Source organism: Kogia breviceps, chromosome 18 (genome assembly GCF_026419965.1).
Source record: "Kogia breviceps isolate mKogBre1 chromosome 18, mKogBre1 haplotype 1, whole genome shotgun sequence".
Taxonomy (NCBI): domain Eukaryota; kingdom Metazoa; phylum Chordata; class Mammalia; order Artiodactyla; family Physeteridae; genus Kogia; species Kogia breviceps.
Window position 1 is genome coordinate 53,774,113 of NC_081327.1, and position 13,277 is coordinate 53,787,389.

At 61.6% G+C, this 13,277-nt stretch overlaps 2 protein-coding genes across 8 annotated transcripts in view; both read left to right on the forward strand.

Annotated features, from left to right (window-relative positions):
- Window positions 1–4,192, forward strand: part of OSGIN1 (oxidative stress induced growth inhibitor 1) — a 56,443-nt gene extending 52,251 nt beyond the window's left edge. For all 4 annotated transcript variants that reach the window (XM_067019648.1, XM_067019645.1, XM_067019644.1 and 1 more), the window contains 3 exons: window positions 75–266; window positions 499–590; window positions 2,876–4,192. In XM_067019648.1, the coding sequence (XP_066875749.1) occupies window positions 75–266; window positions 499–590; window positions 2,876–3,824 (1,233 nt within the window). In that variant the 3' untranslated portion in view covers window positions 3,825–4,192. The remainder of the gene's footprint in view (window positions 1–74; window positions 267–498; window positions 591–2,875) is intronic.
- A 936-nt stretch (window positions 4,193–5,128) lies between these two features.
- Window positions 5,129–13,277, forward strand: part of NECAB2 (N-terminal EF-hand calcium binding protein 2) — a 40,362-nt gene continuing 32,213 nt past the window's right edge. For 2 of the 4 annotated variants that reach the window (XM_067019651.1, XM_067019652.1), the window contains exons 1-2: window positions 5,129–5,247; window positions 8,254–8,278. Coding sequence is in view for 2 of the 4 variants with exons in the window: in XM_067019649.1 (XP_066875750.1) it covers window positions 5,528–5,743; window positions 8,254–8,278 (241 nt within the window). In the remaining 2 variants the exon portion in view is untranslated. Of the gene's footprint in view, window positions 5,248–5,527; window positions 5,744–8,253; window positions 8,279–13,277 lie in introns of those variants that run through there. The other 2 variants (XM_067019649.1, XM_067019650.1) reach the window with 1 other exon arrangement.

Here is a 13,277-nt window from a genome sequence, read left to right on the forward strand (position 1 = left end):
TGATATTAGGGTGGAAAGGCAGGACCAGGTGGCCTTCCTCCAGCAGGCCCTCTGACTTGTATCCCCCCGCCCAGGACCTGGATTACCTGTCCGAAGGCCTTGAAGGCCGGTGCCAAAGCCCCGTGGCCCTGCTGTTTGATGCCCTCCTGCGCCCAGACACAGATTTTGGGGGCAACGTGGAGTCTGTCCTCACCTGGAAGCGCCAGAAGGAGCGAGCCATCCCCCACCTGGTCCTGGGCCGGAACCTGCCAGGGGGGGCCTGGCATGTGAGTGGGGCCCAGAAGGGGTGAGGGGACTTGAGCCAAATCTACATGAAGTCTGGGGGGGAGGGGAACGGGGAGGGTCCCTCCTCCTCCCCAACTCTGGTTAGGAGGCTTCCATTTCCCACCTTTCCCTATTCACCTCCCCCTCCCCCTCCCCCCACCCCTCGCCTGCCCTCCAGCCCTCAGTGGATTGGGGGCCAGCAGAAGCCTGGACTTTGGTCTCCTTTCCTCCCAGTCCATTGAAGGCTCCATGGTGACCCTGAGCCAAGGCGATTGGATGGGGCTTCCGGACCTGCAGGTCAAGGACTGGATGTGCAGGAAGCGAAGGTGAGGCTGCCCTGGAAAGCCCAAGATGGGCAGGGAAGACCGGGCCCGACCCGACATTGAACTGGGAGCCAAAGGGCTTCAGGGCTCATCTAGCCCACCCTTCCTCTTACTCCGGGGGCGGGGGGGGCGAAGCTGAGGCTCGGCTGGGGAAAGGACTTGCCCAGGACCACACGGGAAGTGAGCAGCAGAGCTGGATTCACCTAGGACTCCCTGTCCAGTGCTCCTGCCGCACGACCTCGACCTGGCCTCCTTGTAGCATCCCAGGCTCTAAGGAGAGGGTGACAGCTGGCCCCTGCCCCCCACGCCCTGCCTTGGAGCCTCCGGCCCAGGATCCTAGTCCTCTGGCCTCCCACTATCTCTTTTTGTCTAGGTCAGCTAATAGGATGCACTTTTAAAAAAAAATGTTTCTGCCTTAGAAACGTAACCATACTATAGAAAACTGAAACACCTAGCACTGCCGCATCTCGGGGGGTTCTCTTCCCATCCAGTTTCCTGCTCCATAATGACCGCACTGCACACTTCTCTCCACCCCAGAGAGACAGCAGAATCACTGAATAGGTGAATTCTAGCCCCCACTCGCCCTTGTACGCTTCCTCCGCCCTCAGGGCTGTGACAGGGGGCCTGTCGTTCCCACGGAGGAGGCAGTCAGCCTCTCTGGCAGCTGTTTCTGCCCCATCGGGGCTCACTGTCTGTCCCTTGGACACAAAGACTTTTTGTCCCTGAGAAATTGATAGGAAGACATCCAGGCTGGTGTAGTGATGTGTTAACAGACAGATGGGAACGTAAATTTAACTTGTGGACATGCCCTTTTCTATAGGACTCTTAAAATGTAACATAATGTCATGAGGGTTTCACGTGGCCATGACACAGTGTTTGCAACCATCCTTTCACGTGGCCCCTTATACTCCCCAGAGACGGTGAGCATCGCCACTGAGTACTTCCTCCATACCCAGCCTTGTGCTTACATGTTGTAGCGAGAAGCCACAAGAGGTGCCCTCCCGTCCTCATGGCGCTGCCATGGTTCCTAAACCACTTCCCAGTCGTGGAGCTTTCACTCTTTCCAATGTGCCATTATTATAAAGAACCCCGGATGCAACATCTTCTTAGTTCAGTCCTTTAAAACAATTTTTACTAAAACAGAGGGAGGGAACTGACCAGCCCACAGGCATGGATTCCAGACTTCCAGTTTCAGGAGCAGACGCAGTGGGGTTGGCTGGAGCTGCCTTAGGGGACGTGCTCCGAGCTTACACCGCAATCAGGGGGTGTATTGAAGGCGTGTCACAGAGGATTCCCTTCAAGTGAGTTAATCCGTAACAGTGTGTCCACAAGTCAGGGAAAGTAAGTCCCCTAAGGTCACCCAGGTGGCTACAGCGAGGAGCTGAGATGATGTCAAAGTCTGTGCGTCACCCACTGGCAACGCTGGCCCTGGTCATGGCCCCGGAGAGCGTTGCAATAATAGCAATAGAAATAACTACAACAACAATAATAGTAATATAATAATAATAGTCTGCTGCTACTGTGTGGGCTAAGGACTATGCTGAGTGCTTTACGTGGGTTATGCTTTAACCAACTTGTTTACTGAAATACAGGGACATACAGAGAACGACATAGTTCACATGCCTGCGGGTGGGGGAAATTTCTCGAAGTGGACGCACCTGCGCCTCCGCCGCCCAGACTCAAAGAACAGATCCCCAATCCCCCAGAAGCCCCCTCAGACCCCTCCCAGTCACCACCCGCTTCCTAAGAGGTAGCCACTCGCTTGACCTCTAACTCCGTAGATTAGTTTTGTCTGTTTCTGAACTTTATAAAAACGGAATCCTACCACATTGATGGAAAATATTATTTAGTCATTTGAGGAAATAGTAGTGGCCGACCTCGGGTCACCTACTACCTGTCAGGTTCTATTCTAAGTTCTTCATTCGTATTCTCTAACCCTCTCAGCCGTGGCAGGGAACGGGGTGCTGCCCCCGCGGTCATCCTCATTTTGCAAAGGAGGAGCCCAGGCAGAGGGTTCCAGGCCCAGAGCTCACTGGTGGCAGAGTCAGGATTTGAACCCAGGCCGTCTGGCACCAGAGGCCGCACTCTGACCCCACCCTAATGAGGCCCCCTTATCAGCTCCATTTTACAGAAGAGGAGACTGAGGCTCCGAGCGGTTAAACCACTTAACCAGGTCCCACACGTCTGGGTGGTGCAGACACCGTCCAGCTCCAGGGCCTGACTCCAGCCTGTCCGCCTCCCCCGCAGTCCGCTCGGTGACGCTCTCCCCCCCTCGTCCTTCCCCGCAGAGGTCTTCGCAACAGCCGGGCCACGGCCGGCGACATCGCCCACTACTACAGGGACTACGTGATCAAGAAGGGCCTGAGCCACAATTTCGTGTCTGGCGCCGTGGTCACGGCCGTGGAGCGGGGGACGCCCGAGTGCAGCGGCCCAGGGGCCCGGGACCCCAGCCCCCTCTTCCAGGTGAACGGCTTCGTGGCCGCCAAGGACCAGAGCCAGCAGCCCTTCTCCCTATGCGCCCGCAATGTGGTCTTGGCCACCGGCACGTCTGACAGCCCAGCCCGGCTGGGCGTCTCCGGGGAGGCCCTGCCCTTCGTCCATCATGATCTGTCGGCCCTGGAGGCAGCCACGCGGGCAGGCACCGTGTCCCCGTCCTCGGACCCCGTCCTCATCATCGGGGCAGGACTGTCGGCGGCCGACGCGGTCCTCTACGCCCGCCACTACAACATCCCTGTGATCCACGCCTTCCGCCGGCCCGTGGACGACCCCGGCCTGGTGTTCAACCAGCTGCCCAAGATGCTGTACCCTGAGTACCACAAGGTGCACCAGATGATGCGGGAGCAGTCCATCCTGTCACCCAGCCCCTACGAGGGCTACCGAAGCCTCCCTGAGCACCAGCCGCTGCTCTTCAAGGAGGACCGCCAGGCTGTGTTCCGGGACCCCCAGGGCCTCCAGAAGGTCTTTGGCATTGCCCTGGCGTTGGTCCTCATCGGCTCCCACCCTGATCTGTCCTTCCTCCCGGGGGCAGGCGCTGACCTCGCCACGGACCCCAACCAGCCACTGAGCGCCAAGAGGAACCCCATTGACGTGGACCCCTTCACTTATCAGAGCATCCACCAGGAGGGCCTGTACGCCGTGGGGCCACTGGCCGGGGACAACTTTGTGAGGTTCGTGCAGGGCGGGGCCCTGGCTGTGGCCAGCTCCCTGCTGAGGAAGGAGGCCAGGAAGCCGCCCTAGCACCTGGCCTGGCATCCTTGCACCCAGGCCCTAAAGAGGAGGGGAGAGCACCACGGTCCTGCTGGATGCAGAGCCCATCCCAAGATGCCCCAGTGATAGAAGGGGGCCTCTCCTGGCAGGAGACAGGAGCCGCCCCGAGCCCATGCAACAGCCCTCTCAGATGAAGAGTGAGAAACCCAGGCTGCCAGGACTCAGACCACGGTGGAAACAGTGGCCACAGGACAGGGTAGGCCCAGACCTGTAATTGGGGGTGAAAGCTGTCGGTGTGAGCTGGGATCACTGGGGCCAGCTGAGCCCCGAGCCAGGAGGACCCCAGGCCCTGCTCTTTCCAGAATCGGGTCCCAAATAAAACCAGCGCCTGCCCCACTCCTGTGTCTGAGGACTCTGTGCTCATGCTTGGGGAGGAGGCCAGGTGCCCAGGACCTGCTCTGGGAGCTGGGGAGTGGGGGCAAAGCACAGGGCCCAGTGGGAAAAGGTCCTTGGGCTGGGGGGTTGGGAGTCAATGGATGGTGCCCCAAGAGGAAGGGCAGCGGAGCGGGAGCAGGGGAGACGGTGGCCGCTGTGTTTGAGGAATGGGCGCCGGGGAGGCTTTCCTGCTCCGCCCACCCCTCCAGTCTAGTCCCACCGTCTCCCACTCTCCCTCCATCCACACTGTCTCCTTTCAGTCGGTCCTTCGTGTTCCCCATGCTTGCACCTGCCACAGGGCCTTTGCACAGGATAGTCTCTAGCAGAGGGCACTTTCCCCTCCTCTCTTTAACCCCTCTTCCTTCCACTCTCAGAGCATAAGGATCATTTCCTGTAGGAAGGCTCTTCTGACACATACCCCTCCGTGGCTTTAAGGCAAATTCCCCTCTCACGGCCCAAGGTGCCACCTCTTCATCACAGTTCAGTTTTAATTGTTCATTTATCCGTGGAATCATTCCAGTATCTGGCTCCGCCCACTTGGATGTAAGCTCAAGGAGGCCAAGGAACGCGTCTGTTTTCCCTGTCCTTGGAACCCAGTGCCAGCACCAGGCCTAGCACCTGGCAGGTGCTCGTTTAATTCTTCGGGTCGGTGGGTGGATGGATGCGGGGAGTGAGGGGAAGAGGGTCTTCCGGAGTGAAGACTGCTTCTGGGCGTTGTTTAAGGGGCGGGTGAGGTCTCACCGGGCGTGCACCGGGAGGAAGGGAAGAGTGGGTACCTGCGGAGTGGTGGGGAAGACCCCGCGTGCGTGGGCGCTGATACCGGAGCCGGCGCCGGCAGAGGGCGCTCTGGGCTCGTCGGACCCCCCCCTCTGCCGGCGCCGGCAGAGGGCGCTCCGGGCTCGTCGGACCCCGCGCTGCGGCCCCTGCGGCGGGGCGGGGCGGGGCACCTTCCGGAGGGAGGGCAGCCCCCAGGGACTCGCCCCCGCAACCAGACCCCCCAGGACCCCGCGCCTCTTGGGTAGGGCCCTGCCGCCGCGCCCAGCCGCGGGGGGTGGGGGCTGTGGCCTCGGGGCACGTGGCTCGGGGTCCGGGCGCAGCGGCCCCTCCCCCACTCCCGTCCCCTGGCGCCGGCCCGTCCCCGCGCGGCAGCGGCCGCGGGGACAGAGGGAGGGAGGGACGGAGGGAGGGCGGGGCGCGCGGGCGGCGCCGGGGAGGGGGTCGCGCGGGGGCGGTCCGCGGGCCGGGCGGGGGTCGGCGGGCTTCCGGGCGGCGGCGGCGGCGGCGGCGGGCGCGGCGCGATGTGCGAGCGGGCGGCGCGCCTGTGCAGGGCCGGCGCGCACAGGCTGCTCCGGGAGCCGCCGCCGCAGGGCCGGGCGCTGGGCGGGCTGCTGCGCTGGGTGGGCGCCAGGATGGGCGAGCCCCGGGCGCCGCTGGTCCCCGCCGTCCCCGCCGCGGACCCCGGCCCCAGCCCGGGCCCCGCCTCGCCGCGCGGGGGCACCGCGGTCATCCTGGACGTGAGTACGCGCCGGCCGGGACCCCGGCCCCCTCCTCCCACGGGGGCGACCCCGAGGCCGCCCTCCTCCGTCGCCGCCGGGACCCGCGAGGCCCCCTTCTCCCTGGGAAGGGACCCCTCGGCGGCCCGGAGCAGGACCCCCCGCGTCCCAGAGCGCCGCCCCCTGCCCCTCTACCTCCCGGCGGGTCTCCATGCGAATCCTGTCTCGTGCCTGGGCCGGGACGACCCCCTCCTCCCGTCCCTCCCTCCACTCTGGGGATCTACACGTTCTCAGAGCCGGGAGCCTGGAGCCCCTCGACCCGGCCACCGCCCCCCTACTTTTGTTCTGGCCAAACCCTCATCTTTTTCCCAGCCCGGCACTTCATCCTTTACCCCCATCCCTTCCCGGGACGGGAGCCTCTGACCGCCTCCGGCCCCCGCTCCTCTCCATCCCATTGCTGCCCGAGTCGTTACTTTTCTAAGACCACCTCCCCCCAACACACACACAGACACAGACGCACGCACACACAGGCACACACGCACAACCCCTAGGTCAGGGGCCACCTTTCTTGTCCTGGCTGTAGACCCTAAGCTCTTGTATTCTCTACCCTAAATACCCTTCCCCCAGGCACCACCTCTTTAAAAGTGAGGCCCCCTCCACACCTCTGTCTTCCCCTCTCCTGTCAGCAGAGGCGGAGCCATCCCCCGTCCTCCCTGAGCCGGGACCCCTCTGGGGACCCCCATCCACTCTGAGCCCCGTCAGTCCTTTCCCCACCCTACCTGCCTCTCCTTTCCCCACCCTCCCTGCCTCTCCTCTCCCCCGTCCATCCCCTCCGGGGCCCAAACCGCCCCACCTCGCCCTCCCACCCACTCCCCACCCCCCACCGTAGGAGGGAGATTCTACAGGATGGACGTCCCTGTAGAGTGCTGGGGGAGGTGGAGGAAGCTTTGCCCCCCCAAGGGGCAGCATGGCAGTGGGGTGTGCATCTCCCAGTGAGGGTGTCCTGTGTGGTGGGTGACCGCGGGCTGGGGTGCCTCGCTTGTGCATCGTGGGTTTCTGGGAGAGGGCTGTGTGTGTGTGTGTGTGTGTGTGTGTGTGTATCACACATCGTTGTGAGTGGGGGGAGCGTGGATTTCCGCTCTCCCCTTCCTCCTGCAGCCCATAGCTGGCGCTGGGCAGGGAAGGGGGATCTGTGCTGTGAGTGCCTGTGGCTCAGTGCCCCCCGAAACAGGCTCACACACAGCCCGACACGGACTTGCACAGCTGAACCCTCTCAAAGCCCCAGCAGCGTTCACAGCTGCAAGTCCTGGGCCGCCCTTGCAGGGAAGACGTGTCCAGACCCCTCCTGCTTCTCACAGGACTGGAGGTGGGCTCTGGAGTCCTCGCATGCTGGCCATGAGCTGGCTCTGAGTCTCCGTTTCCTCATCTGTGAAATGGGGTGACGAGCAGGCATGGGGGCCACATCACGTGGTCGTGTCAGCCACTTGTTTAACGCTCACGCCGGCACGGGCACCTGAAGGTGGGACCCCCGCCTCCGGGAACCTTGCAGTCAGGAGCAGGCGTGTGGGGCGCTCAGGCTGGGGTTCTGGTAACTTCTCCCTTTTCTGCCTCAGCCAGAGGGGCTGCTGCCCCGTGCCGAGGACTCAGGGTTCAGCTAAAGGAAGGGGAGATGGTTGAGAAGCCTTCCTGAGCTGCTGCATTGGTTTGTCACAGCCCCAGGTGCTTGATGGATGCCTGCCCCGTTGCTTGGAGGGAGGGGGCTAGGGGGCTCTGTCCTTGAAGGTGTCATGGTCACCCACAGGGGCCCTGCCTCCCTCTCCTCCTTCTATCAGCAAGGCTTAGTAGGTCCCAAAAACACCAGGAGGAGGAGTTACCTGGTTTCAGCTGAGGCTGGAGGGGATTGGGCTCCCCCTCCCCCCTCTTCCCCTTCCCGTGGCAGCCAGAACCTTGCATCTGCACCTAGATTTCTGAGCTCCTGGCAGCCCGCTCCTACCCACTCCCCCATCCCCCAAAATAATCCAGTTCTGCCCTGGCTGATCCAGTCATCAGGCCTTGAGGTTCCCTTAGCAGAACCTCTGTTCAGACTTAACCCAACCTCCCTGGCAGAAACCAGGCTCCCAAGGGGTCCCGGAGGGGGGAGGTATAAGGCGAGTGGCTGCATCCGTGAGACAGGAATTCTGAGTGTGCGGCAGAGCGTCCGACAGGGCGTGCAGCCCGTAGACCCACAGTTCTGGCAGCACACGCAAGCACGTGATGGGCGTGAGCGTGTATCCACGCGCATGTGTGCGTGTGTCAGCGTGGCCGGGGGCAGGCTGCCGGCACAGAGGGAGAGTGGGCAGCTGCTTCCACGCAGGCGGCGGGTGGACCTCTGCCTGAAACACCCTCCCGCCCCTGGATCCCAGCCCGGGTGTCCTCCCCGGGGAGGGAGAAGGGGGCCCTGCTTCCCCAGGACTACCTGGGGTTGGGGGGGGGCGGTGGTCAGAAGCCTGCACCTTCCGGGCCAGCTCTGATTCGACCTCTCTTCTCTGCAGATTTTCCGCCGTGCGGACAAAAACGGTGAGTTTCCCTCCCAGGCTGTCCCCCGAATGAGGACCTGACTCTGGTTGGGAGTGCAGGGCTCTGAACCCTGGCTCTGTTCCTCAGTTTCCCCGTCTTACAATGGCACTCCCTGTAGCTCCTACTTAGTAGGGGAGCCGTGCGGATTCAGAGAGCAGGTGTTGATGATGCTGTGTGATTCTTTGCCTATGGTAAATGCTTGATGTACTTTAATCTCATGCAGCTGGGCTGGACCAGAGCAACCCAGGCGGGGGCCCAGGAAGCCCCCAGCCTCACTGCAGGCCCTTCCCAGGCCCTGGCACACCTCCTCCCCAAAGCCACCTGATACAGTCGGTGCTGTTGCCCGCATTCTGTCAATTCTGTAGTGGCCCAGAGAGGTTCTGTGACTTGCCCCGTCAAAGCTCTGCGGCGGACCCCAGCAGATCTCCCCACTGCACGCGGCTTCCCGCACAAAGCGAGCACATTGTCGGGGCCAGTGGCTTCAGGACACTCCCCTTCTGACTTGCTGGAGATGTTCCACCCTGGACCTTTCTGGAAGGCAGGGGCCAGAAGATAACAAGGTTTATTTACCAAGGCCCACCTGAGCCTCACGGTGGCCGCAGAGAGCATTTGTATCAATACCATAGTCATTATTCTTGGGCTGGAAGCAACTCTCTACGGACTTTAACCAAGGCACAGCCCCTCTCCAGGCCTCAGTTTTGCCATCTGTAAAGTGGGGTGATAACACGTAACCTGTCTGCTTCCCCGGGCTGTTGGGGAAATGCAGGAAGGAGATGGCTGGTGAACTTTTTACAAGAGAAGCAGGCAGTGCTCTGTGTTGATTTATTCATCCATTGAGAAAATACTAATTAAGTATCAAAGCCCGTGCTGGAGAAGGAGTGGGGAACAGATGGCCCATCGCTTGCCCACCCACCCAGGGCCTTCAGGTCCCAGGCCCTCTCGTGCGTGCGTGGGCTGGAGGTCAAGATGGCGGCACTCCCCTGGGCCCCAGCACCCCTCCCTCCTGACCCTGGGAGTTACCTTGGAGCTGTCCCCGCCCTGTGTTGTGGGGTAGAGCATGAGACCTTGGGGAACAGCCCAGGCTGGAAGCTAGTACCCAGGGGTCTCCCTCTCTCACCCACCGTCCCTGGGTGTGACGGTGGCCCCTCCCAGGCCTCTTGGGATGTAGGACCATTAGATGGAGCAGTTCCCTATGGAGCAGAAGGAGGAAGGAGAGGGACGCGGTGGGGGGACTTGAGTGGCACTCGAGGAATCCTTGTGGCATTGCGGCCTGAACGGCGTCAGAGACTAGAGAAGGGGGTTTGGGGGGCCTCTCTCTACCTTCTCTTGTGCAGACGGCCTGGGGGGGGGGTGTATGTTGGCCACGCCCCTCAGCAGACGGCGAGGTTTTTCCAGGGAGGGATTGGGGCTTGTTCCTGTCGTGGGCCCGGCACACAGTAGGTCCTCAGTAAACGGCTGCTGGCTTACAGGTGACAGACTCATTCACCTCTGGGAGTGCGGTGCGTGTGTCCCTGGGATGCAGCCGTGCGGGTCTGGCTGTGCGTCACCGTGCTTTTGAGAGTGTGTGCGCACATGAGGGTTGAATGGTATTGCTGTACATACCAAGGGGGTGTGTGTGGAGCTGTGTGTGTGTGTGTGTGTCTTCCTGGTGGTTAGCTCTGCAGGAACCTTTGCCGTGTGTGTGTGTGTGTCTCTGTGGGTGGGCAGGTGGCGCGCTGGTCTCCTTTCAGGCACAGGTGGGGTTTCATCCTCGTCGCTCATCCCCTCCCCCCTGCACCCCGGCCCATCAGAGGCCGTGTTTCCGCCCCCTGAGCACAGCTGCGGGGACCCCCCGACTGGGCTCCTGCGGTCCCCACAGAGGCTGAGGCCAAGCCCACCGCTGCCCCTGGGGCCTTAGTCTTCCAGGCCAGCACCAGTGGCCGTGGGGTTTGTCACCAGGGTCAACGGGGAGTGTGATTCTGGTTCCCAGGAAGCTTCCCGGGCCTGTGAGAAGGAGGTAGGGCCCCCGCTTTGCTGCAGGGGCTGCCAGGGCTCAGCCGCCTACCAGCTCTGTGACCTCAGGCCAGTGACCGAACTCTCAGGGTCTCAGTGTCCCCATGTGTAAGTGGGGACAATCATACCAGTACCCGCTTCGAGGGGCTGTCACGGGGGTGGGGCGAAGCTCGGGTCTTGGCAGGCTGTCAGGAGCCCGCGAGCCCTCACACCAGCTGATGAGCGTTGAGTGCCTTGGAAGAGGGGCCTCGGTTTGTCAACAAGCGTTTGACTCTCACCCCGTGCTTCACGGGGCGTTCACCGTCTGGTGGAGACTGCCCGCAGCTCTGGAACATCTATTAGGCACCAAGGCGTTAACAGACCTCATTTGACGTTCCCTGGGCTCCTAGTGGGAGAAGCATCACCCCCCTTTTCTACAGGTGTCAAAAATCAAGGCTCAGAGAGCACAAGTCAAAGATGGCAGATTCTCAGTTGGGGAGCAGACCGGGCAGTTCTGATTGAGCCCAGCCCACTTTGCCAATATCGTGTGGGCAGGGAATGGATGCTGGCCCTGCCCCCATTGTCCACGGAAGTAAGATGCCTGCCGTGGCCCCAGGCCGCGGGTTGGAGCGGAATCGGCCTTTGGGATCACAGGAACAAGGGCTTCGGCTCGGGCTGGCCCGGGCCGGCGGCTCCCAGGACAGAGGCATCTTCGTGGAGCTGGAGCTGGAGACTGGGCGTGGCCCCCGCGGGGAGGCAGAGAGTGGGGTGCCTGCCGGGCAGCCTGGGGTGTAGGACCCGGAAGGGTGGTGTGGAGGCTGCTGGAGGGGTGGGTGCCAGACTGCGTTTCCTCCAGGGAACAGGGATGCTGGCAGACTCCTGGCATTTGAAAGGTCACTGCAACAGGGGCTGAGCTCATGCTAATTAGTGAGGACACCTGCGTACGGCCCGCTGGGTGGGGGGAGGGGTAATCCTGGAGGTGATAGGCCTCCTCGCTCCTCTAATTGGACAGAGGCCCTGGCAGATGTTGCTTCCCTCATTAGCTGATCTGGGTTCAGTAGGGCTGTGGTGGGACTTTCAAGCTAAATGTCACCGAGAAGGCTTTGTGCTCTGGAGGCCTGGCGGGCCTCTCTTTGCTTGTTCTCCTGAGTGCAGACTGGATGGAGGTGCCTGGATGCATAGAAGGAGATGGTGGCAGGGATGGTGCTGTGCCCGTGGCAGACATGACTAATCAATCACAGCGCGCTTCCACTGAGTCCAGACTTGGCTTTGGCTTTTCCATCTAGCTCTGTGGCTGGGGGTCTCGACACAAGACCCTGCCCCAGGTTGGGTTGGGAGCGTGGTCTCAGGAGCCAGGTGGCCTGGGTTCGACCCCTGCTGAGGGACCTGGGCAAGTCCCAGAACTGCTCTGTGCCTCTCTGCTCTGTAAACTGGAGGTGATGGCATACCTATGTCGTGGGGTGTTGTGGGGACCAGATGCGTGAACACACAGAGCCTGTGTGTCTGCCCTGGTTCTGCTCCCTGGCTCCTGGCTCATCCTCAGTCCTCTTTCACAGAAGACAAAAAGCCATAACTTAGCGTTTAGGTATGTCACGGCTGGTATCGTGCACTGTTTATGGTTGGTTTCTGGGTCTTTATGTGTGAATGGGGGGGATTGTTTTGTTTTGGGGGGACTCTGGGTTCTGAACGTTAGAAATTCATTCTCCCGTCTTTGACATTAAAACATGAGCCGGGGGCTTCCCTGGTGGCGCAGGGGTTGGGAGTCCGCCTGCCGATGCAGGGGACACGGGTTCGTGCCCCGGTCCGAGAAGATCCCACGTGCCGCGGAGCGGCTGGGCCCGTGAGCCATGGCTGCTGCGCCTTTGAGTCCAGAGCCTGTGCTCCGCAACGGGGGAGGCCACAACAGTGAGAGGCCCGCGTACAGCAAAACAAACAAACAAACAAACAAAAAAAAAAAACCATGAGCTGGGAGAATTCCCTGGTGGTTCAGTGGTTAGCACTCCGAGCTTCCACTGCAGGGAGCACAGGTCTGATCCCTGGTCGGGAGCTAAGATCCCGCATGCTGTGCGGGAGAGGCCGAGAAAACGAAAGAAAACAAAACAAACCTGAGCACCTGAGACAGGAGGTTGGCGGCACGCTGGACATTGCCCCAGCCCCCCACGTGCAAGCCCGTGCCCACTCTCCCATATTCCCCCTCTCTGAACACGGGCGGAGTGGAACCCAGCGCAGGGCCTGAGGAGCTCCCTCTCCCTTCTCAAAGTTGCCCTACTTTGAGCCCCTGCAGAGCTGTTGGCAGCAGAGATAGAAGCTCCAGAGCCTTTAAAATGTACGCGTGGCTTCTGCCTGGGTCCAAGTAGGTCTGCCGTGTGTGACTGGGCGGGTTGTGCCCTGCTCAAGGGCAGCTACTTGAGAGAATTGAGGGCCTCAGATCCAGCCTGCACAGCCCTCCCCTCACGTGCTCTGATGCTGTACTGCATCTCCCCCACCCCCATCAGGAAGCTCGTTTCTTTCTAATCCACGCAACGTGCCATGTGGGCTCTCGAGGTGCAGACTTGCCAGAAGTAATGAAGGGGGTCTGCAGAGAGGGACTGGGGCTCACCCGTCTCCTTGACCTCCGGTGTTTCCCACAGATGCGGCCCCTTTAAGGAGGAGCAGGAAGCTGTCTAAGATCAGTGAGGAGGGGGCTGTGGCTTCCGGGTTGGGATGGGGAGGTAGGTGCACATTAGCAGGAGAGCCCAGGTAGGAGGAGCGGAGGCTGGAAGCTTGGGGAGTCGCTGGAGTTCTGCTGGGAGCCCTTCTCTCAGGGGCCCGGCTGCCCCCAACCCATGAGAACTTCCCCAGCAGATGCTGGTACCCAGGGCAACCGCAAGTGGAGGCCGAAGAGGTGAGATGGGGAGGGAAGCGTTGGGACAGATATGTCAGCTGTGAGGGCCCCTTGTCTAGAGCCCAGCCCCTCCCCACCCCAGAGCCCCGGGCCCGGCACCACCTCCCCCGGGGTTTGGTATCCTCAGGGCTGCATCCGTGGCCC